Source organism: Mesoplodon mirus (genome assembly GCF_964341445.2).
Source record: "Mesoplodon mirus genome assembly, chromosome: 13".
Classification (NCBI taxonomy): domain Eukaryota; kingdom Metazoa; phylum Chordata; class Mammalia; order Artiodactyla; family Ziphiidae; genus Mesoplodon; species Mesoplodon mirus.
In genome coordinates, this window is record NC_138989.1 from 15,200,924 (window position 1) to 15,223,080 (window position 22,157).

Genomic DNA, 22,157 nt, shown 5'->3' on the forward strand with positions numbered 1-22,157 from the left:
CTAGTCCTCATGACAATCCCACAGTCCTGCAAGGCAGGCACCGTTACCGTCTCCATCGTACAGAAGGGGAGGGAGTTCAAGCACAGAGTTACGTACCTGCTGTGGTAGACGGCATCGCAGCCTCTTCCCCCCACGTCCATGCCTTTTGCTGTGTGGCTTTACATCCCTCCCACCACTGGCCAAATGTCCTTCCCTGTCCCCTTGATTTGGGCTCAGTCATGTCATATGACTTGCTCTGGCCGATGGAATGCGGTAGAAGTGACTTGTCTCAGTTATGAGATTAGCCTTCAAAGGGCCTCCCGTGTTTCCACTTGTGTCCCTGCTATGGCCACGAGAAAAACATGCCCGGCCAGCTCACTGGTCCCAAGAATATGAGAGACACGTGTTGCTGACCAGGTCTGCAGAACTACAGCATGAAGCAGCGCTGCCCCAACTGCTCCAAGGATCCATGAGCATAAACGGTTGTCGTTCCAAGCTGCTGAGTTTGGGGGCAGTTTGTTATACAGCACTGTTGCCCAATACTAGCTGATAACACACACCAAAGGTCACAGAGCTAAGAAGGGCAAAGCTAGGATTCAATTCCAGGCAGGCTGGCTCCCAGGAAGCAGATTCTGATCAGGAGGTCTGGGGTAAAGCCCAAGACTCTGTATTTCTGACTAGCTCCCAGGTGATGCCTGGGGTATATACTGCATTTCTACAACATACAAACTCCTGTCTGTGCACGTCCCTGCTTAAAATCAATCTTTCTCATCCTTACTAAGGTGACAGTTGAAAAATTCAATCACGTAATTATAATCCTTTAATGAGTTAAGCTACATATATTTTCTTATTTCTTATTGGTCATTTATAGTTCTTTGGTTCATGTCCTTTACTCATTTTTCTCTACCGTGGTTTTTTTCATCTTCTTCTTATTATTATTTTTTGGCTGCACCATGGCTTGCGGGATCTCAGTTCCCCAACCAGGGATTGAACCTTGGCCACGGCTGTGAAAGCACCAAATCCTAACCACTAGACCACCAGGGAATTCCCATCGCCTTTTCTTATTGGTTGGTGAAATTCTCTATATACATATTAGCCCTTGGCTTGTCACTAATATTGAAAGTACCTGTATTTTAATTTATTTTTGCTTTTGTTTTTGCCATATGGTAGTTTTCAGTTTTGTCCTATCAGCCTTTCCTTTATGGGTCTGGATTTCATCCTCGCTCCAAGTACACAAAGAATATTCACCCAAGTGACTTCTGTAACTAAGGAAAACACTTGTGAAGTCAATTTCTATTAAGAAAATGAGGGCAACAGAAGACACTAATGAGACCTTGAAGAGGCTACACAACACGGAGAGCCAGGCTCAGCCAGGACTGTCGCACAGGAATTTGGCTAAAAAGTCACCAAAGAGCTCCAGGACAGGCACAGCTCTGCCCTAGAGAAGACACAGGAGAGGAAATGACTATCAAAATACTCACACCCAATAGTTTTGGCACTCAAGCTTCTTTGAGCACCTACTGGGTGCCAGACACCGAGGGTATACAAGAATGAATATAGGGCCTCCCTGGTGGCGCAGTGGTTGAGAGTCCGCCTGCCGATGCAGGGGATACGGGTTCGTGCCCCGGTCTGGGAGGATCCCATATGCCGCGGAGCGGCTGGGCCCGTGAGCCATGGCCGCTGGGCCTGCGCATCCGGAGCCTGTGCTCCGCAACGGGAGAGGCCACAACAGTGAGAGGCCCGCATACCACAAAAAAAAAAAAAAAAAAAAAAAAAAAGAATGAATATATGTAACTGCTATGACGAGAAAAGGAATAAAGTACCCTGAGGAGGTACGCTCCTGCTGCTACTGAGTAAAATCTAGGAAGGCTTCACAGAAGAGGTGACAGCTGCTCCAGGTTTTGAAGTTTAAGTAGGAGCTTGCAGGGAGAAGGGGGGTGGGGGGGGAGGAGAGGGAAAGTAAAAGAAGGAAGCCTGAGCTCTGAAAGTTCCAAAGCAAAGAACTTGAGCTACAAGATAAAATGGACCTGTGGGGACTGGTAATGAGGCCCTGCTATGGTGGATAACAATAGCCCCCAGTGCTAAGCACATCACATATCTACTTTTCTCTCTAAATTCTCCCAAAGACCCTATGACATGAGTTTGATTCTCCCAATTTACAGTTGTGGGACCCGAGGCTCAGAGAGGTGAAGTCACTTGCCCAACAGAGCTGAGACTAACATCACAGAGCGTGATGTGCTCTGAGCCTCTACCTTAACTGAGTTTTGTGGGGGATTGTTTTGTCCTTGAAGGTGAAGGAGTTAGTTCTTATCAAACAAATCTAAGAGCCATGAACTTCCGGCTAATGACTCACATATAACCACAGATATGGACAGAAAAACACAAGAGACTAGAATAAAGGTTTTAAATTTCAAGGAGAGTGGAGGACAAAGAGAGTCTGGGATTGTGGGTCCCTCAGGCATCGTTTGAATCCCCAGGTCTCTCTCTTATCAACTGTGTACCTTTGGGCAAATTGCTTAACCTCTCTGGGCCTCAGTTTCCTCACCTGTAAAATGGGCAAAGCGATTCCCACTTCAGAGGGTTGCCATGGCAGGTGCCAGAAGAGAACTCATGTTTTATACTCACTAAATATGTGTCTCATCATGAACCTGAGAGGGGAGGTTTGGAGCAATCCAGTAGACTTGGTGATGGGAAGAAATTTAAAACAGGGTACAGAATGTAGTTCCCCTTGTGATTTAAAAAAAAAAAAAGCGGGGGAATCAAGGGAGAACATACACAACTTACATAAAACCAAAAAGGCTGTTCAGATGCCAAGTCCTGGTTATAACTGAGAGGCCAGTGGCCTTCTTCCAGACAGCGCCTGCTTAAAAGCTCTCCTTCTGCAGGGAGCAGGCTCAGTCAAGGCCACAGTGCTGAGGCCCTGAAGACAGGCAGCAGCTAGGAACTCACCCTGTGACTGGTGCTCACACAGCCCTCACGGATGTGTATGAGCATCCTTGTTCACAGCAGCATTTTTTATTTTTAACATCTTTATTAGAGTATAATTGCTTTACAATGGTGTGTTAGTTTCTGCTTTATAACAAAGTGAATCAGTTATACATATACATATGTTCCCATATCTCTTCCCTCTTGCATCTCCCGCCCTCTCACCCCCCCATCCCACCCCTCTAGGTGGTCACAAAGCACCGAGCTGATCTCCCTGTGCTATGCGGCTGCTTCCCACTAGCTATCTGTTTTACATTTGGTAGCGTATATATGTCCATGCCACTCTCTCACTTCATCCCAGCTTACCCTTCCCCCTCCCCGTGTCCTCAAGTCCATTCTCTAGTAAGTCTGCATCTTTATTCCCGTCTTGCCCCTAGGTTCTTCATGACCCTTTCTTTTTTTAGATTCCATATATATGTGTTAGCATACGGTATTTGTTTTTCTCTTTCTGACTTACTTCACTGTGTATGACAGCCTCTAGGTCCAACCACCTCACTACAAATAACTCAGTTTTGTTCCTTTTTATGGCTGAGTAATATTCCGTTGTATATATGTGCCACATCTTCTTTATCCATTCATCTGTTGATGGACATTTCGGTTGCTTCCATGTCCTGGCTATTGTAAATAGAGCTCACAGCAGCATTTTTGACAAGAGCTGAGGAAAACATCCGTTAGGGGCCTGACACAATCATCTATCCATATATGCGGTGGGCTTCTAGAACCATGTGGCAGACCGCCATGTGCTGATGAGATGTCAGACACAACGTTTTTTTTTTAAAAAAATAAGATTAGAGAAGGACAAACAGTGGACTCAGGATAACCTCAAATACAAACACATTACACGCACACACATACCAGTACATATACACATGTATGTATGTATGTATGTTTAGGCCTGTTTATGCATAGAAAATTCTAGAAGAAAGAACTAACAGTGGTTATATATAAAAAGAAAGAGTGGGGAGTGCAGTTTACCTTCCACATTCCACCTCACCTTTCTAAACTGCTAGAATTTTTTTACCATGGAAAGTTGTGTAATTTTTGTGTAATAATGACAAAGGTTTAAAAGAGAGCAGTGTGACTCTTTCAAGCTGGACAGAAAGGAAAAGGATGAGTGGAGAGTGACAATTCCCCCCCCAACCCCCCCCAGCCAGGCCACAGTACTGTAAATATGGAATTAGGCACTGCCCTTGTTGGAGAGAGTGCCTTCTCCATTCCCCTCTGAACCGCCTCATTCCAAAGGGCAACTAGGGTGATTCAGTTTGGATGGGGTTTGTGCACTTTGCTCGAGTTCTCAGAAAACCTGGCTACGCACGTGTCTGCCTATCTTTCCAGAATACCTTGGAAAGAGAGTGATTCCCATTCATGAGGGAATTTCAGTGCTAGAGCCCCTCTGGCTGATCTCTGAGGATCCCTCTGTTGCCTCGGGCCCTAAGCCCTAATCAAATGATTTTCTTCCAGGCCCCAACAAGGCTGGTGCCATCCTCATCTCGGGGGGTGAGGCAGCTGCCGACAGCCACCTGTAGGAAGTGTCCGGGCAGAGATCTGAACCTAGATCTCTCTGATGTTAAGCCTGAAACCCTGCCTCATACCACATCTCCACACTCTCCCAGCCTCAGCTTCCCCATCTGTAAAACGGGAAGGCTTGGACATCAGCAAATGGATTCTGGAATCCCTCACTGCTGTGCTGGCTGACAACTTTGAGAGACTCTACCCCAGTCCCTGGCCAAAACAAAACAAAAAAACAAACCACTGGAAAGAATGTGTTTCTAAAGCAAAATGTCCCCATTAGACTGTTCTTGATTCAGAGATCATGTCCTTCCTGCTTGTTTGGTTCTAAAATAGCTGATCTTTTATTAGATGAAATGGGCAGAGATCAATAAATATTGTTCTGGTTTGTTTTTAGTGCACTTGTCTGGCAAAAATAAAAAGTTGGCTGCACTGAATCCATTTCCCCAATCTTTTTTTTTTTTTTTTCTGGAAAGTGTATGGGCCACACTGTGGTTTTATGTCAGGGACAGCTAATACCTCTGAGATGACTCCAGGATCTAATGAAGAGGCCATGTTTGGGAAAAGCCAGACCATTCTTGTGAGATAAGCAAGGGGTCACAAATCCCCCCTCACCATCATTGTCCCTTCAGTGTATAGTGTGCCCTGGACACCCGCTACTATGTGAGATGTACCACCTCATCTGTGGCTATCACTCCTTTTCCATTCTTGATGGTGTAAGTTTATCTTTTGTGACTTTTCAAAGAAACAGTTGGATAACTAATAAGAACCTGCTGTATAGCACAGGGAACTCTACTCAATACTCTGTAATGGGCTACGTGGGAGAAGAATCTAAAAAAAAAAAATGTAGATATATGTATAACTGATTCACTTTGCTGTACGCCTGAAACTAATACAACATTGTAAATCAGCTATACTCCAATAAAAATTTTTTTAAAAAATTAAAGAGAGAAGAGAAGAGCTAACACCCATCCTTCTCAAACTCTTCCAAAAATTGCAGAGGAAGGAACACTCCCAAACTCATTCTATGAGGCCACCATCACCCTGATTCCAAAACCAGACAAAGATACTACAAAAAAAGAAAATTACAGACCAATATCACTGATGAATATAGATGCAAAAATCCCCAACAAAATATTAGCAAACAGAATCCAACAACACATTAAAAGGATCATACACCATGATCAAGTGGGATTTATCCCAAGGATGCAAGGATTCTTCAACATACGCAAATCAATCAATGTGATACATCCTATTAACAAACTGAAGAATAAAAACCATATGATCATCTCAATAGGTGCAGGAAAAGCTTTTGACAAAATTCAACACCCATTTATGATAAAAACTCTCCAGAAAGTGGGCATAGAGGGAACCTACCTCAACATAATAAAGGCCATATACGACAAACCCACAGCAAACATCATTCTCAATGGTGAAAAACTGAAAGCATTTCCTCTAAGATCAGGAACAAGACAAGGATGTCCACTCTCACCACTATTATTCAACATAATTTTGGAAGTCCTAGCCACAGCAATCAGAGAAGAAAAAGAAATAAAAGGAATACAACTTGGAAAAGAAGAAGTAAAACTGTCACTGTTTGCAGATGACATCATACTATACATAGAGAACGCTAAAGATGCCACCAGAAAACTACTAGAGCTAATCAGTGAATTTGGTAAAGTTGCAGGATACAAAATTAATGCACAGATATCTCCTGCATTCCTATATACTAATGATGAAAAATCTGAAAGAGAAATTATGGAAACACTCCCATTTACCATTGCAACAAAAAGAATAAAATACCTAGGAATAAACCTACCTAGGGAAACAAAAGACCTGTATGCAGAAAACTATAAGACACTGATGAAATAAATTAAAGATGATACCAACAGATGGAGAGATATACCATGTTCTTGGATTAGAAGAATCAATATTGTGAAAATGACTATACTACCCAAAGCAATCTACAGATCCAGTGCAATCCCTATCAAATTACCAATGGCATTTTTTACAGAACTAGAACAAAAAATCCTAAAATTTATATGGAGACACAAAAGACCCCAAATAGCCAAAGCAGTCTTGAGGGAAAAAAGCAGAGCTGGAGGAATCAGACTCCCTGACTTCAGACTATACTACAAAGCTACAGTCATCAAGACAATATGGTACTGGCATAAAAATAGAAATATAGATCAATGGAACAAGATAGAAAGCCCAGAGATAAACCCACACACCTATGGTCAACTAGTCTATGACAAAGGAGGCAAGGATATACAATGGAGAAAAGACAGTCTCCTTAATAAGTGGTGCTGGGAAAACTGGACAGCTACATGTAAAAGAATGAAATTAGAACACTCCCTAACACCATACACAAAAATAAACTCAAAATGGATTTGAGACCTAAATGTAAGACCGGACACTATAAAACTCTTAGAGGAAAACATAGGAAGAACACTCTTTGACATAAATCACAGCAAGAACTTTTTTGATCCACCTCCTAGAGTAATGGAAATAGAAACAAAAGTAAACAAACGGGACCTAATGAAACTTCAAAGCTTTTGCACAGCAAAGGAAACCATAAACAAGACGAAAAGACAACCCTCAGAATGGGAGAAAATATTTGCAAACGAGTCAACAGACAAAGGATTAATCTCCAAAATATAAAAACAGCTCATGCAGCTCAGTATTAAAAAAACAAACAACCCAATCCAAAAATGGGCAGAAGACCTAAATAGACATTTCTCCAAGGGAGGCATACAGATGGCCAAGAAGCACATGAAAAGCTGTACAACATCACTAATTATTAGAGAAATGCACATCAAAACTACAATGAGGTATCACCTCACACCAGTCAGAATGGCCATCATCAGAAAATCTACAAACAACAAATGCTGGAGAGGGTGTGGAGAAAAGGGAACCCTCCTGCACTGTTGGTGGGAATGTAAATTGATATAGCCACTATGGAGAACAGTATGGAGGTTCCTTAAAAAACTAAAAATAGAACTACCATATGACCCAGCAATCCCACTACTGGGCATATACCCAGAGAAAACCATAATTCAAAAAGACACATGCACTCCGATATTCATTGCAGCACTATTTACAATAGCCAGGACATGGAAGCAACCTAAATGCCCATAGACAGACGAATGGATAAAGAAGATGTGGTACATATATACAATGGAATATTACTCAGCCATAAAAAGAAATGAAATTGGGTCATTTGTAGAGACGTGGATGGATCTAGAGACTGTCATACAGAGTGAAGTAAGTCAGAAAGAGAAAAACAAATATCGTATATTAATGCATATATGTGGAACCTAGAAAAATGGTACAGATGAACCGTTTTGCAGGGCAGAAATTGAGACACAGATGTAGAGAAGAAACGTATGGACACCAAGGGGGGAAAGCGGCAGGGGGGTGGGGGGCTGGGATGAACTGTGAGATTGGGATTGACATGTATACACTGATGTGTATAAAATGGATGACTAATAAGAACCTGCTGTATAAAAAAATAAATTAAATTAAATACAAAAAGAATAGATTAAAAAAAGAAAAAAAAAGAAACAGTTGGGTGATATTTATCCATTTTACTAGGCTGGGTTTCTGCCTGTTGGTGGTAGATTTGGGTTGTTTCCCAGTTTCCTAATAGGTTAGTTCCATTGGTATTCACTTCCTCTCCCAACTTGAAGGCTATTTAGGTCAATCAGCTGGTTGGGGGGCATCAGGTCAGAAAAGGAGGAAAAGGTAAGGTTGGAGGGTTCGGTCTCCCCAGGACCAAGACCAGAGCCAGGCTGGCACAGGCGCTGCTTCTGGGTGCATCTCTGATCCCCTAGCATTAAATCCTAAATGTTTCAGGCTCCATGGGGAGTGTCAGTCCAGAGTCAGATACAGCACAAGTAAGAGGAAAGATTATGGGGGAAGGAAACGTGCAAGTTATCCTGACAATCCCAGGATCTGGTGAAATCTGGGAGCCAGAAAGGAGGAAGGATCCCAATTCTAGGTGAACAGAAGAGTCAAACCATGATTTCCACCCTCCAAAAAATAAGACAGTCACCTGCAAATCAGCAATTTTGCTGCTCGGGCGCCAGGACACCCCAGATGTCTTTCTTACATCTCACTCCTGAGTTCTCAACAGGGTGTCTTTGAGGGCCTCCGTATCCCTGCTTATAAATTGGGGGCTTCCCATACAGTTTCCCCTACATCATAGTCCCAAGTGCTGTCAAACCCACAGGGAAAGGGGCAGACTGGACAGAAAAGCTGCTGGAACAGTGAAGTGAGAGCAAGAAGTGTGGAAGAGACCAGGCTCACTTCTCAGTTTCCCCACCTGCAAAGTGGGGGCAGAAGACACGCGCCCCTTTCTCTTTCATTCACTCCTTCCTTTAGTAAATAAACAGAGGTGCTTTCTGTGATCCCCCGAATTTCACTTCGAGCCCCACCTTCAGGAAGGAAACAGGCTCAGAGAGATGAAGTGATTTGCCCAAGGTCACACAGCGCCAGAGCTGAGCCTGGAAGAACTTTCCATCCAGCACAAGCAGGGGAGCCCTCTCCCCACTTCTCTGTTTTCCATAATTGACAGCAACACAGCCTAGCGGGGAACTGCTGGGGCCAAAGCCCCCTCCCCATGCTGAGCCTTACCTCTGTGCCTGCTCACTAGCATCCAGAGATTGTCATCTCTCTTAGCTCTGCTAAGCAGGGGCCCAAAACATATGAGTCAGCAGAGACTGGGTCACCAGATTCCAGAGTCACGTCGCCACAGAGTTCTGATTCCCTCCACAGACGCCAGCCCACTCTGTGGCTTCCTCTCCCTGGGAGCCTTCCCAGATTAGCTGCACCCAGCTCCTGTGTCTGCAGCAAGTCCTCTCCCCACAATCTCTGGTCTATCTAATATACTCCCAAGTGCCACAAAGCACCAGAACGGGGGTGTCCACAGTGTCCTATGTCTCCCCAACACCTGCAGAAATGAATGCAAGCCAGCCAAATGGATGGGGGCAGCAGTGGGAGAAGCCATGCCTGCTGGAGTGGGTAACGTATTCTAAGCACTCGGATGACTCCAGGATGGGATAGTTCAGGTGGGGGAGGAGGTGGGGGGGACACAGGGTTCCCCAAGATTCCCCAGCACAGCGTGGATCCAGGGTCTGGGCCTTGCTGACAAGGCTTTGAGGCAGATGTTCCCCACTCCCAGGATTTTCCCTCCTGGCACCGTCTCCCTGACTGAATGGGGACCCCCTCAGCTCTGTGTCCCCATAGCCAAGAGCACCAGGTGAGTGAATGAATGAATGGACACCAGCCCTGGTACAAGACCTGAGAGCGGCACCACCCAACTACCCAGCCAGAGCACATCATCAAAATCCAGGCCACAGATGGGGAAATGAGAGCCCAGACAGGCAGAGGAGTTAGGTAAGAACCATACAACAGAATGACAGCCTGGGTCCCGGTGATAAGGATAGTGACGGTGACTGCCAAAGGTGGAGTGCTTGGCTCCATACTAAGTATCTGGCCAAGCGACTTTCCCCTGGACCAGGAGAGAGGAGGGAAGCAAGGAGCAGAAGCCAAGCAATGATACAGTCTGGGTCTTTGTGAATTTAGGGACGCTCTGTTTTCAGACTGGCCTGGAATCCAAGCTCAGTCCTGCTGCTCTGGTTCTGGAAAGAAGGCAGGGGGGCTGGCACCCATGGGGTAAGCTAAAACCAAGGAAGTGAGAATTTCTCCTCCCCATGAGCTGAGGAATGCTGCATCAGCCCCACCCAACTACGGTGCAGCAGCCTCAGAGGTGGGACACTGACCCCCAGGGAGACAAGGATGGGACTCTGTCACCGCAAGAGGCTGGTCCTAGGGGCAGGCGAGGTCCGGCGCCCACGCAACTCCCTCCCCCGGCTGGTCCGCGCGAGATGGGGCCAACCCTTACCCGGTCTCGCGGATGGCGTTGGTAAGGTTGGCCCAGGCCACGGCGTCAGGGTGGCGGCCATCTAGCAGGCGCAGCTGGCCCGTCTCAGGGTCCAGGAGCACCGAACGGCAGCGGGAGGCGGGTGGGACCGGCCTCCCCGGTCCCCGGTGACCCCTCGGGGTCGGGATCGCGCCGGTCAGGCCGCTCAGGAACAGCCCGACCAGCAGAGCCAGCACCAGGGCCAGCGCCAGCGCCCGCGTCAGCGCCCGGGCCAGGCGGCCGCCCGTGGATCCATACATCGGGTCCACCATGACGGTGCGGAGCGGGGCGCCGCAGCCCGGCTCACGTGACTACACTCCGCTGCGGAGGGCTGGACCAGGGCTGGCTGGAAAAGGAGGTAGGCGGTGGAGGGGCGGGGCTTGGGCCGAGCCCTTCCGGGTGGGCGGGGCCTGGGGCGGGACGTAAGGGACGGGGCCATCTTAAAGGGGCCCGGCGCCCTCGTCAGCCTACTCAAATCTTGCAGTGGCACCCTTCCTCCGGGCTTTTTATTTTTCAAAAGTTTGAACCTCAAGAAAAGTTGCAAGAATAGTAAAGTATAATAAATATCCATATGCCTGTCATCAATTGCTAATATTTTGTCACATTTTATTAAGTGTCTCTTCATACTTATATGTAATTTTGTTCAACCATTTGAGAGTTAATTGAAGACATAGTGTCGCATCAACCCTAAAAACTGCAGGTGGTCACATAAGAGAAAAGACACTATCCTTCATAACCACAGTACCACTCAGGAAATTTACCATTTACTTAATACTGTTGTCTAATACAGGGTCTTTATTCGAATTTTACCAGTTATCCCAAAAATACTTTCTCTGTTTTTCTTTTCTTTTGACCCAGTATCCACTGCTCACACAACACAGAAGAATAAACTCCTGGGACTTCCCTGGGTGGTGCAGTGGTTAAGAATCCGCCTGCCAATGCAGGGGACATGGGTTCGAGCCCTAGTCTAGGAAGATCCCACGTGCCGCAGAGCAACTTAAGCCCGTGCGCCACAACTACTGAGCCTGTGCTCTAGAGCCTGCGAGCCACAACTACCGAAGCCCACGCACATAGAGCCAGTGCTCCACAACAAGAGAAGCCACCGCAATGAGAAGCCCGCGCACCACAACGAAGAATAGTCCCCACTCGCCGCAACTAGAGAAAGCCCGCGTGCAGCAACGAAAACCCAACGCAGCCAAAAATAAATAAATAAATTTATTTAAAAAAAAAGAATAAACTCCTAAATGATGAGCATCTAGATGTAAAAAATGAAACTGCAATTCCTAGAAGTATATGTATGGGTGAATTCCTCCATAACTTGTGTGTGGGAAAAAAAGGCCTCTAGGGGCTTCCCTGGGGGCGCAGTGGTTGAGAGTCCGCCTGCCGATGCAGGGGACAGGGGTTCGTGCCCCGGTCTGGGAAGATCCCACATGCCACGGAGCGGCTGGGCCCGTGAGCCATGGCCGCTGAACCTGCGCGTCCTGAGCCTGTGCTCCGCAACGGGAGGGGCCACAACAGTGAGAGGCCCGCGTATCGTAAAAAAAAAAAAAAAAAAAAAAAAGGCCTCTAACTATGACTCAAAACTCAAATGCAATAAAAGATTAGTACATTTGACTACATAAAACTTGCGAAGTCAAAAGACAAGTGACAAACTGGGAGAAGATATTTATAACATGTATCATGGATAAAGGGCCATTCTCACTAATATATGAATAACCCTTTAAATTTGAGGGGAAAATGTGAAAACCAGATAGAAAAATGGACGAAAACTATGAACGGACATTTCATGAAAAAAGATGTTAAAATGATCTTTAGGGGCTTCCCTGGTGGCGCAGTGGTTGAGAGTCGGCCTGCGGATGCAGGGGGCACGGGCTCGTGCCCCGGTCCGGGAGGATCCCACATGCCACGGAGCGGCTGGGCCCATGATCCATGGCCGCTGAGCCTGCGCGTCTGGAGCCTGTGCTCCGCAACGGGAGAGGCCACAACAGTGAGAGGCCTGCGTACCGGAAAAAAAAAAAAAAAAAAAAAAAAAGAGCTTTAAACATGGAAAATGCTCACTTCGTTTACCATAAGAGAAAAGGATAGTGGTGTTGGGCTGGGGGCAGGGGAGTGGGTTTGGTGGCCATAGCACTGGGAGGCCTTGATTTGCAGGGCAGTAGTTTGTGGGAGATGGGAAGGATGTTGAGAGATAAGTGTCTTGTCTCCTTCAAGCCTCAAAAGGGCCTGCAGCAAGTAAGTAGGCTGATGGGATTCTACCCTGGGCCTCTTTGCCTCTGAATTCTAAGCATTTAATTTCTTAGCTATATGGACTCCTATAAACCTGGCTTTGGAAGCTAGTGAACCACTGTGGATCTCAGCCTGCATGGAGAAAATGTTCAAATGGCCATGGGTCATCAAGAACAAAAAGATTCTCCTTGAGTGATAAGAAACCTCCAGAATACTCCCAGCTGATCCCTGAACCCGAGCAGCAGCCTCCTACCCCAACTTGGGCCAGGTGACCCTCACTGCAGCTGTAATGATCCCAGTCCCAGAGAAAGAACCTCACCATCAGGGGTTACAATCCCACCCGAGAGCCTGGCAGACATAGAAACCCCTCAGCTACAGCCCCCAAGGTCCCCATTGATTAGCCCAGCCCTTGGGCATTGGCTGAAATGAAGACTCCAGTCGAATAACTATCATGATTTCAAAGTAGTGATAAGTCAAAGATTAGTGTGTTTAGCCACTGTGATTCCAGGTTTGTCTGTTGCGGCGGCTGGCATTAAATACCCTGACACCTTCAGACTCCAAAGTTAGAAGAGAGCAAAGCACACTGGTAGAGAGTAAATGATGGGCTGTCATGCCTTCAATTAAAAACAAAAAAGTGAGCTAACATGTACTGAAGTTATTATGAACCAGACATTGTTCTGAGCACTCAACATTCATTAAATCATTTAATCCTCATACTCCACACCTAGGGAACAGGTATCTATTATTCATCATCCCCATTTTACAGATGAGAAAGCAGAGCTACAAAAAAGTAAAGTAACTTGCCCAACATCACACAACTAGGAAGAGTGGAAGCTAGGATTTCAACTCAGACAACCAGACTCCAGGGCCCATGTGTTCATTCCTTACCTAAAAATGGCAAATGCAGGATCCACTGAAAGGCTGCCACTGGGGTGTGCAAGGCACAAACAGGATCTGTCAGTGACTGCAGCCACAGTGAAACTGCTGAGGAGAAGGGCAAAGGAGCAATGTAGGGGATCAGAAGTTCTCAGTCTCTCCTCAGCTGAGTAACTACGATAAGTTGAATAATGTCTTTCCAAAGATGTCCACATCCTGATCTCCACAAGTGACAAATATGTTACCGCACATGGCAAAAAGAACTTTGCAGATGTGATTAAGTTAAGGACCTTGACATGAGGAGATTGTCCTGGATTATCCAGATGGTGGGCCCAATGTAATCGCAAGCGTCCTTAGAAGAGGGAGGCAGGAAGTCAGAGTGAGGAAAGGCGGTGTGATTGGAAGATGCTACACTGCTGGCCTTGAAGATGGAGGAAGGGGCCACAAGCCAAGGAACACAGTGGCCTTTAGAAGCTGGAAAAGGCACAGAAACAGACTCTCCCTTGAAGACTTCAGAATGAACGCAGTCCTGCCAACACCTTGACTTTAGGATTTCTGACCTTCTGAACTGTAAGATAAATTTGTATTGTTTAAAGCCACTAAGTCTGTGGTCATTTGTTACAGCAGCAATAGGAAATGCATACAGTGGCCTTGGGCAAGGCTTTTTGACTTTCTGGACCTCCAGAGCCTCATCCATATAATGAGAAGAATGATATCTGTCTCCCTTGCCTGTGGGGATACTTAAGACGATAAATGTGAAAAGGCTTGGAAAGTATCCTATAAATGAGGATTGAATTTTCCAACCCATTTCAGGATACCCTTGACCTCTTTTTTTTTTTTTTTTTAGCGGTATGTGGGCCTCTCACTGTTGTGGCCTCTCCCGTTGCGGAGCACAGGCTCCGGACACGCAGGCTCAGCGGCCATGGCTCATGGGCCCCAGCTGCTCCGTGGCATGTGGGATCTTCCCAGACCGGGGCACAAACCCGTGTCCCCTGCATCAGCAGGCGGACTCTCAACCACTGCGCCACCAGGGAAGCCCACCCTTGACCTCTCTTACTGGCTGTTAGCTTTGGGGTTGAGAGCTCCTCCTCTTCCCTCTCTCCTTCCACCCCCGCTCTCTGCTGGGGAAATCTCCACGGTCTCCCGCCTGCAGAGTCAGCTTCTAGAACAGCAGATGGCTGTCCCGGTGTCAGAGGGTTGGCCAGAGCCCAGGCTGGGAGGCCATGGGACAGAGCCAGATTGTCACATCAGAGAGGACAAAGGCTGGTGGTGGCCACTTCTTCCTCTGCAACTGGGCTGCCCTGTCTACCTGACCAGCTAGGGTCTCCCAGATAGCCTGTTCATGGTCAAGGGCACTGGGCAAGCCATGAAAGCTAAGCCTGCAAAGGAGACCCAAGCCAACTCTCTACACACTTGGTTTGCTTTATCGAACTCTTGCCTCTACCAAGTTTAAGTCATCCATTGGTTCACTCCTCAGCGTTTAAGGAGCATCAAGTACACACCAGCGCTGTTGGTTGCCTACCCAGCAGTAATTCCTCTATTTTCCCTTGCTACCCAAATTAATCCACTTGGTGTCAGGGGATGAGTCTTGATTGGTCTAAGCCAATTCTGGCATCCTGTGTCCCCTTTCCAGTGATTGGTCTAGAGGTGGACATGTGACCTTATTCTGGCCAATTAAACATAGAGAGAAGTCTGCTAAGGGATTCTGGGAAGACTGTCTTCCAGTCTATTCCCAGACTGTCTATTAAGAGAGAGATGGGCAAAGAAAAGACCTTTTTTATCTGGACAGTATTGTTGTCTGAGATTGTGATTTCTGGAGTTCAGCAGCCATCTTGTAACCTTGAGGTGACAATGCTAAGGCTGAAATATCAACACATCTAGGACAGAAAAGCAGAAGGATGAAAGAACCTTGATAGCTGGGATGGGTAATTTTATGTGTTCCCTTGGCCTGGCTATAGTGCCCCCATATTTGGTTATACACCAGTTGAGGTGTTGCTGTGAAGGTATTTTTAGATGTGATTAACATTTAAATTGGAAGACTTTGAGTAAAGCAGATTACTTTCCATAATGAGGGTGGGCCTCATCCAATCAACTGGAGAGAGAGAGAGAAAGAAAGCAAATACGGTAAAATGGTAACATTTGGAGACTCTGAGTGAAGGATATACAATAATTCATTGCATTCTTTGCAACTTCTCTTTAAGTCCAAAATGATTTTTTTAATAATTTTCTTTTTATTTATTTATTATTTATTTATGTTTGGCTGCATTGGGTCTTCGTTGCTTCACATGGGCTTTCTCTAGTTGCGGTGAGCAGGGGCTACTCTTCGTTGCAGGGCGCGGGCTTCTTATTGCAGTGGCTTCTCTTGTTGCAGAGCACAGGCTCTAGGCATGCGGGCTTCAGTAGTTGTGGCACACGGGCTCAGTAGTTGTGGCTCACGGGCTCTAGAGCGCAGGCTCAGTAGTTGTGGTGCACGGGCTCAGTAGTTGTGGCTCACGGGCTCTAGAGCGCAGGCTCAGTAGTTGTGGCACACGGGCTTAGTTGCTCTGCAGCATGTGGGATCTTCCCGGACCAGGGCTCGAACCCGTGTCCCCTGCATTTGCAGGTGGATTCTTAACCACTGTGCCACCAGGGAAGCCCCTCAAAATGAATTTAAAATAAAAATTTAAACAAAAAAGAAAAAGGGAGCCAGGTACAAACTTGATTTGTTTGATACAAATGCCTGAGCTTTCCTTGGGAGCCCAGGGTTGGAGTACCAGCTCCCAGAAACCCAGAGATGATCTCAGGTCAGTCACGGGCCCTTTCATACTCAAAACCAGTCCTTTTTCAACAAAGGTGGCATGAGGATTAATCCCTCTGAGCCGTGAGAATCCTTTGCAAACTGTACAGCATCACATTCACACCAGGAGGGAGAGTTGTGGTAGTGATGCTTTTATTACAGAAAATACTCCCTCCCTCATTTTTACTTTGGGAGGATTTGGATTTTCATAAACAGGATTTGCTGGAAGCTATGTGTGCCCATAGGAAGGCAGAATAGGACACTGGCTTCAAATCCTGGCCACTGTTTAGTGGCCATCTGACCTTGAGCATGCAACTTGAGTTTTCTGTGCTTCAGTTTCACCATCTGTTAAATGGGGATAGTAATATTATATCTCATAGCATTGTTGTAAAACTTAAATGGGTTAAAATATATGTTAAAAAGTGGAGGACAGCGCCTGGCACAGGCATAATGCTCTGTGATCACTAGCTGTCATCATCACCAAGATTAATAGGATTGCTGTCAAGATCCTGGGCTGTAGAGAGACACACAACTAAGTTTGAGCCCTTGATGTAAATATTACTGGCTGGTGACATTAAAGTTAGTTACTTGTCCCTCCAACCTCTGTGCCTCAGTTTCCTCATCTGTAAATGTGGATGATGCTAACACTTTCACTTGCTAACATGAGGATTAAATGACGGCAAACATGGAACCCACTTAGTCCGGTACTGGGCACACATAAGCCTTCACTGAATGGTCAGGAGGAAAATTACCCGGAACACCCATGAGGATGGTTACTATCAACAAAATAGGAAATAACAAGTGTTGGTGAGGATGCAGAGAAATTGGAACCCTTGTGCACTGTTGGTGAAAGTGTAAGATGGTGCAGCTGCGGTGGAAAACAATACAGCGGTTCCTCAAAAACTGAAAGTAGATTTACCAAATTGTATTAGTCAGTCCAGGCTGCCATAACAAAATACCATAGACTGGGGAGCTTAAACAACAGAAATGTATGCCCGGAAGTCTAAGATCAGGGTGCCAGTTTGGTGAGGTTCTGGTGAGAGCTCTCTTCCTGGCTTGTAAATGACCGCTTTCTCGTTGTGGCCTCACGTGGCCTTTCCTCAATGTGTGAATGAAGACCAGGAGAAGAGAGAGAGAACTCTGACTCTTCCTCTTTTTATAAGGCCAGCAGTCCTATCAGATCAGGACCCCAATATGACCTTGTTCAACCTTAATTACCTCCTAAAAGCCATGTCTCCAAATAGAGTCACACTGTGGGGTTAGGGCTTCAACAAATGAACTGGGGGAGGGGGAGGAGACACAAGTCAGTCCATAGCACATATGATCCAGCAATTCCACTTCCGGGTATAGATTGGAAAGAATTGAAAGCTGGATCTCAGATATTTGCACACACATGTTCATAGCAGTACTATTTACAATAACCAAGAGGTGGAAGCAAACAAAATGTGGTGTGTACATACAGTGGAATATTACTCAGCCTTAAAAAGGAAGGAGATTCTGACACAGGCTACAGTATGAAAGAATCCTGGGGAAATTATGCTAAGTGAAATAAGCCAGTCACAGAAAGACAAATACTGTATGAGGCCATTTATAGGAGGTCCCTAGAGCAGTCAAATTCATAGAGACAAAGTAAAACGGTGATTGCCAGGGCCTGGGCGGGGGGAGGAATGGGGAGTTGTTTAATGGGTATAGAATTTCAGTTCTATGAGATGAAAACGTTCTGAAGATTGGTTGAACAACAGTTTGAATATGCTTAACAGTACTGAGCTGTATGCTTACAAGTGGTTAAGACGATAAATTTTATGTTATGCGTTTTTACCACAACAAAAATAAATTACCTGGAAATCCCTCCAGCATTAGAGCAATGACCCAAAATAGGCCACCAGGGGGCGCTATGCTTCCATTTCAATTCACAGCCCTCCCCGCCGTTCCCTCCCCGGGACGAAACTGGCGGTTTCTAGAGGGGGGAAAAAATGCACTAGGATCCTGGAGAAAGTCAGAGCTCCTCTCTGCTCCCCGCCTTCCCCAGATGGACCAGCTTTGAATAAACCCCAGAGCTGCACCGCATCCCTGCCACATGCCCGCCACAGCCGACTCTGAACCCCGTTCTTTCTCTGGGTCCCTTCCCTCCTGCTGGAGACACAGCGGGTCCTGGATGGAGTGCGCCCACCAAGCCTAGCTGCCCACGGGCCTCCAGATTGCCCAGGGGCTGGAGAAGAGGGAGAAGTGACAAGGACTCACCTGCCCCCAAGTTACCCAAAGATGAGGGGACACACCAGTGGAAATGAGTCAGAGACCTCCTATCCCAGGTGCAGGGGCTTCACCGTCGACCAGACATGGGGTTTTCCCACTCGGCCGCTCACTTTGTATGTCATAACCTCCGTGGGTCTCAGTCTCCTCATCTGTAAAATCTATATTAATACCCAGGAGGATGGAAAGAAGTTAATAAAATCCCTGATGCTTAAAAAGCACTCAGTAGATTGGCTAATTACCATTCCATGCCCCGTATCTGATGCTGGCCTGGGTCTCCTCCCATCTCCGGGTGGTTTTCTACTGCACAGCATCCACCCTCGAGTTTGCACTTATCTCTTGAGAAACCTCTCCCGAAGTAACCTGCACCACGGTCTCCTGGACCAGACAGGGTCAGTGATTTAACCAAGTAGGACTCACTGGGTTGCAAGTAATAGAAACTCAGTTAAACTACCTCAAGGAAACTGAAGTGTCTCATGGAATCCAAGAAAAAAATCGAACAGCAAATTGCTGAGAAGAGCAGATCCAGGATCTGGGCTCTTCGGGGAACCCTGGACCATCCTCCCTGTCCCCTCCCCGAAGCCTGCTTTATTCTCTCCTCCATGCAGGACAAGTGCCCACACTCCCTCCCTCCAGCCCACGGACCCTGCTGCCATTCCTAGAGCATGCCAAGCACACTCCCACCTCAGGGCGTTTGCACTTGCTTTGCCCTCTGCCTAGGACACCCTTCCCTACATCTCTCCTGTGGTTCACTACCCCCTCCTTCAAGTCTTGGCTCAGAGGTCACCCCAGTGGCGCCTTCCTTGATTAACTGATTGAAAATTGCAAACTGGGACTTCCCTGATGGTCCAGTGGTTAAGATTCTGCACTTCCACTGCAAGGGGCTCCATTGTAAGGGGCACGGGTTCAATCCCTGGTTGGAGAACTAAGATCCCACATGCCAAAAAAAAAAAAAAAAAGAAAGAAAATTGCAATCCACCTCCCACCAGCAGCATGCTCTAGCCCCTCTCCTGCTTGCTTGTTTTTTTTCTTTAACCCAAGTTCACAAAAAATAAAGAGGGGGTAATCATAACCCTCGATTCATAGCTTACTCTCATCAGCATTTAATTTTTAAATTTAATAATATAATAAACACCTGTGAAACCACCACTCGAAACAAAAACTATAGCCTTGACAATAACCTGCATCTAACCAGATGGTTCTCCCGGCCCCATCATAATCCCCTCACCATAATCTTCATCCTGAATCCTATAGTGATTCTTCCCTTGTTTCCTCTTTATAGTTTATTATTGCATATGTGTGTGTATGCTTTTAGTTGCTTTTAACTTGATAGGAAGGATACCGTGTTTACATAATGGGACATTTTTCATTGGATATTCTATCTCAGAGATCCATCCACATTGCAATGTGTGGTTATATTTCCTGTGTTTTGACTGCCAAGTAATATTTCATCATGGGAATTTACTCATTTGCTCTCCCATAGATGGGCATGTGGGTGTTTCCCAATTTTGGCCACTTAGTAGATAGCGCCCCTATGAACATTCTTCCATGTAATTCCTGGTGTAGATGGGCCAGCATTTCTCCACAGTGCATACTTCAGAGTAGAATTGCTGGGTCGTAGGATACGTACATGCTCGGCTTTAGGAGATAAAGCCAGACTGTTTTCCAACATGGTAGCACCAATTCACACCCCCACCAGCAATGTTAAGAAGGCTTTATTTTTCTCCACAGCACTTACACTTTCTGATATACTATGTATTTTACTTATGTCTTTGTTTACTGTCTATCTCTGCCCTCCACCCCACTAGAATGTCAGCACCAGGAGGGCAGAGGTTTTTGACTCTTTTGCTCATTATTGTATTCCCAGTGCCTAGATCAGTGTGTGGCACATAGTAGATGCTCGATAAACATCTTCTGATTGGATGAACAAGCGGATGGCCCAAAACGAGAGCTGAGAGCTCATACTATGTATTATTGGCCCAATTACCTGGGCTGATTTAACCCTCTCTCAGTTTCAATCGCCCCAATCCAGGAAAGGACCACTGGCCAAAAACTACTGATGCCAGGACCCCCAGTCCAACTAAATCAGAGTTCCTGAGGGTGGGACTTGGGACATGGATAGTTTTTAACCACTCCCCAGGAGATTCTCCTGTGCATCCAGAGTGAGGCCCAGAGCTCTAAGGTAAGCCATTTGTCTCACTCAGAGATACTCAAGCCCCACACAAGTCCTGCTGGATCCAAATTTTAGGGTGAGGCTCAGGGATCTGTGTTCACCTGGCAGCAACCCCACGACCTGGACATGTGGCCATCAGAGCAGCTCCCACACCGGCCGCTGTGCCTGTGGACACTCCTCACCCACCAGGGCCAGCTGTGTATGTTACCATTCTGGGGTTTCTCTAATTCCACCACCAGTTCTCAGCTGGCAGCGAATGACCTTGTACCACTCGCCACCCCACCTGCATCCTGCAGGCCGGAGGAAGTCCCCTGTTTTCAGCAGAACGCTCTGAGTTCCAGGGGCCCTGTTTCAGTCCCCAAGACACGCAAACAATCTTTCTTGCTCTGTTTCTTATTTCCCACTTAAACTTTCCCCCCGCTGCTGTAGGAAAGGTCACAGCTGGTCCACGCACCGGGATGTAGGGAGCTGGAAAGAAGAACTCGGAAAAGTCTTAACTCACTTGGCTCTTCCGGGTGGAGGGCAGGGGTGACATCTGCCTCCCAGGACTCATGCCCCGATTATACATGACCTTGGTATGGTCTTCAGGGTCACCCATCCTGTTCTGTGTCCCAGAGAAAACGGTTCCGACATCTTCACTTCCCCCTCTGGGGCACTTAGCCCAGCACTGGGCACACAGTAGGTGCTCAATAAAGTCTAGTTACTGTCAGGCTCTTTCAGACACAACTCAGATTGCATTAAATCCCCTTCAGTAACTCCCCATGGCTCTCAGGATAAAAATCCCAAACCCATGCTAGGCTCTGCATGGTGGCCCTGCCCACCTCGACTTGCCCCACGCTCACCCCGATCCATTCTCAGTGGCCACTGCAGCCTCCTCTCTGTTGCTTTAACACACCAAGCTCTTTCCCACCTCTGGGCCTTCGCACATTCCTGCTCCTCCTCCCACTGGCTTAGCCACATTAAGACTATGGATCCTTCGGGGAGTAGCTGAAATGTCATCTCCTCTGAGAAGCCCTCCCTGACTCCCTAGACCTGGTAGGACCCCTGGTAGAGGCCCTCATGATATCCTGAACTTCTTCATAGCTCTTGCAAAATTTTAATCATACTTTATGTGATTCTTTGATTCACAGCTCACTCTCCCACTAGACTCTCAGAAACAGGAGAGCAAGAACCATGCTATTTGGGTTATCTCTGTGTCTCCACAGATAGCCTAGTGCCTGGCTCATGGGCTGGGTCTGGTATTTTTTGGATGGATAGATGGACAGATAGATGAGTGGATAGATGGATGAAGGGATGGGTAGGTAGGAGAAAGGGAGGGAGGGAGGGTACTTGTACAGCTGAATGTACAGATGAGTGGACGGACGGATGGATGGATAGTTGGATGGACAGATGGATGGATAGGAGAACAAAAAATGAGTCATCTCTTTCTGCCATATTCCCCTGCTGCTATAATTGTGCAC

General features: G+C 46.7%; 1 protein-coding gene across 2 annotated transcripts in view; it reads right to left on the reverse strand.

Annotated features, from left to right (window-relative positions):
• Window positions 1-10,734, reverse strand: part of PLBD2 (phospholipase B domain containing 2) — a 28,198-nt gene extending 17,464 nt beyond the window's left edge. For both annotated transcript variants that reach the window (XM_082640946.1, XM_082640945.1), the window contains exon 1: window positions 10,379-10,734. In XM_082640946.1, coding sequence (XP_082497072.1) covers window positions 10,379-10,668 — 290 coding nt within the window. In that variant the 5' untranslated portion in view covers window positions 10,669-10,734. The remainder of the gene's footprint in view (window positions 1-10,378) is intronic.
• Between the last annotated feature and the right edge of the window lie 11,423 nt (window positions 10,735-22,157).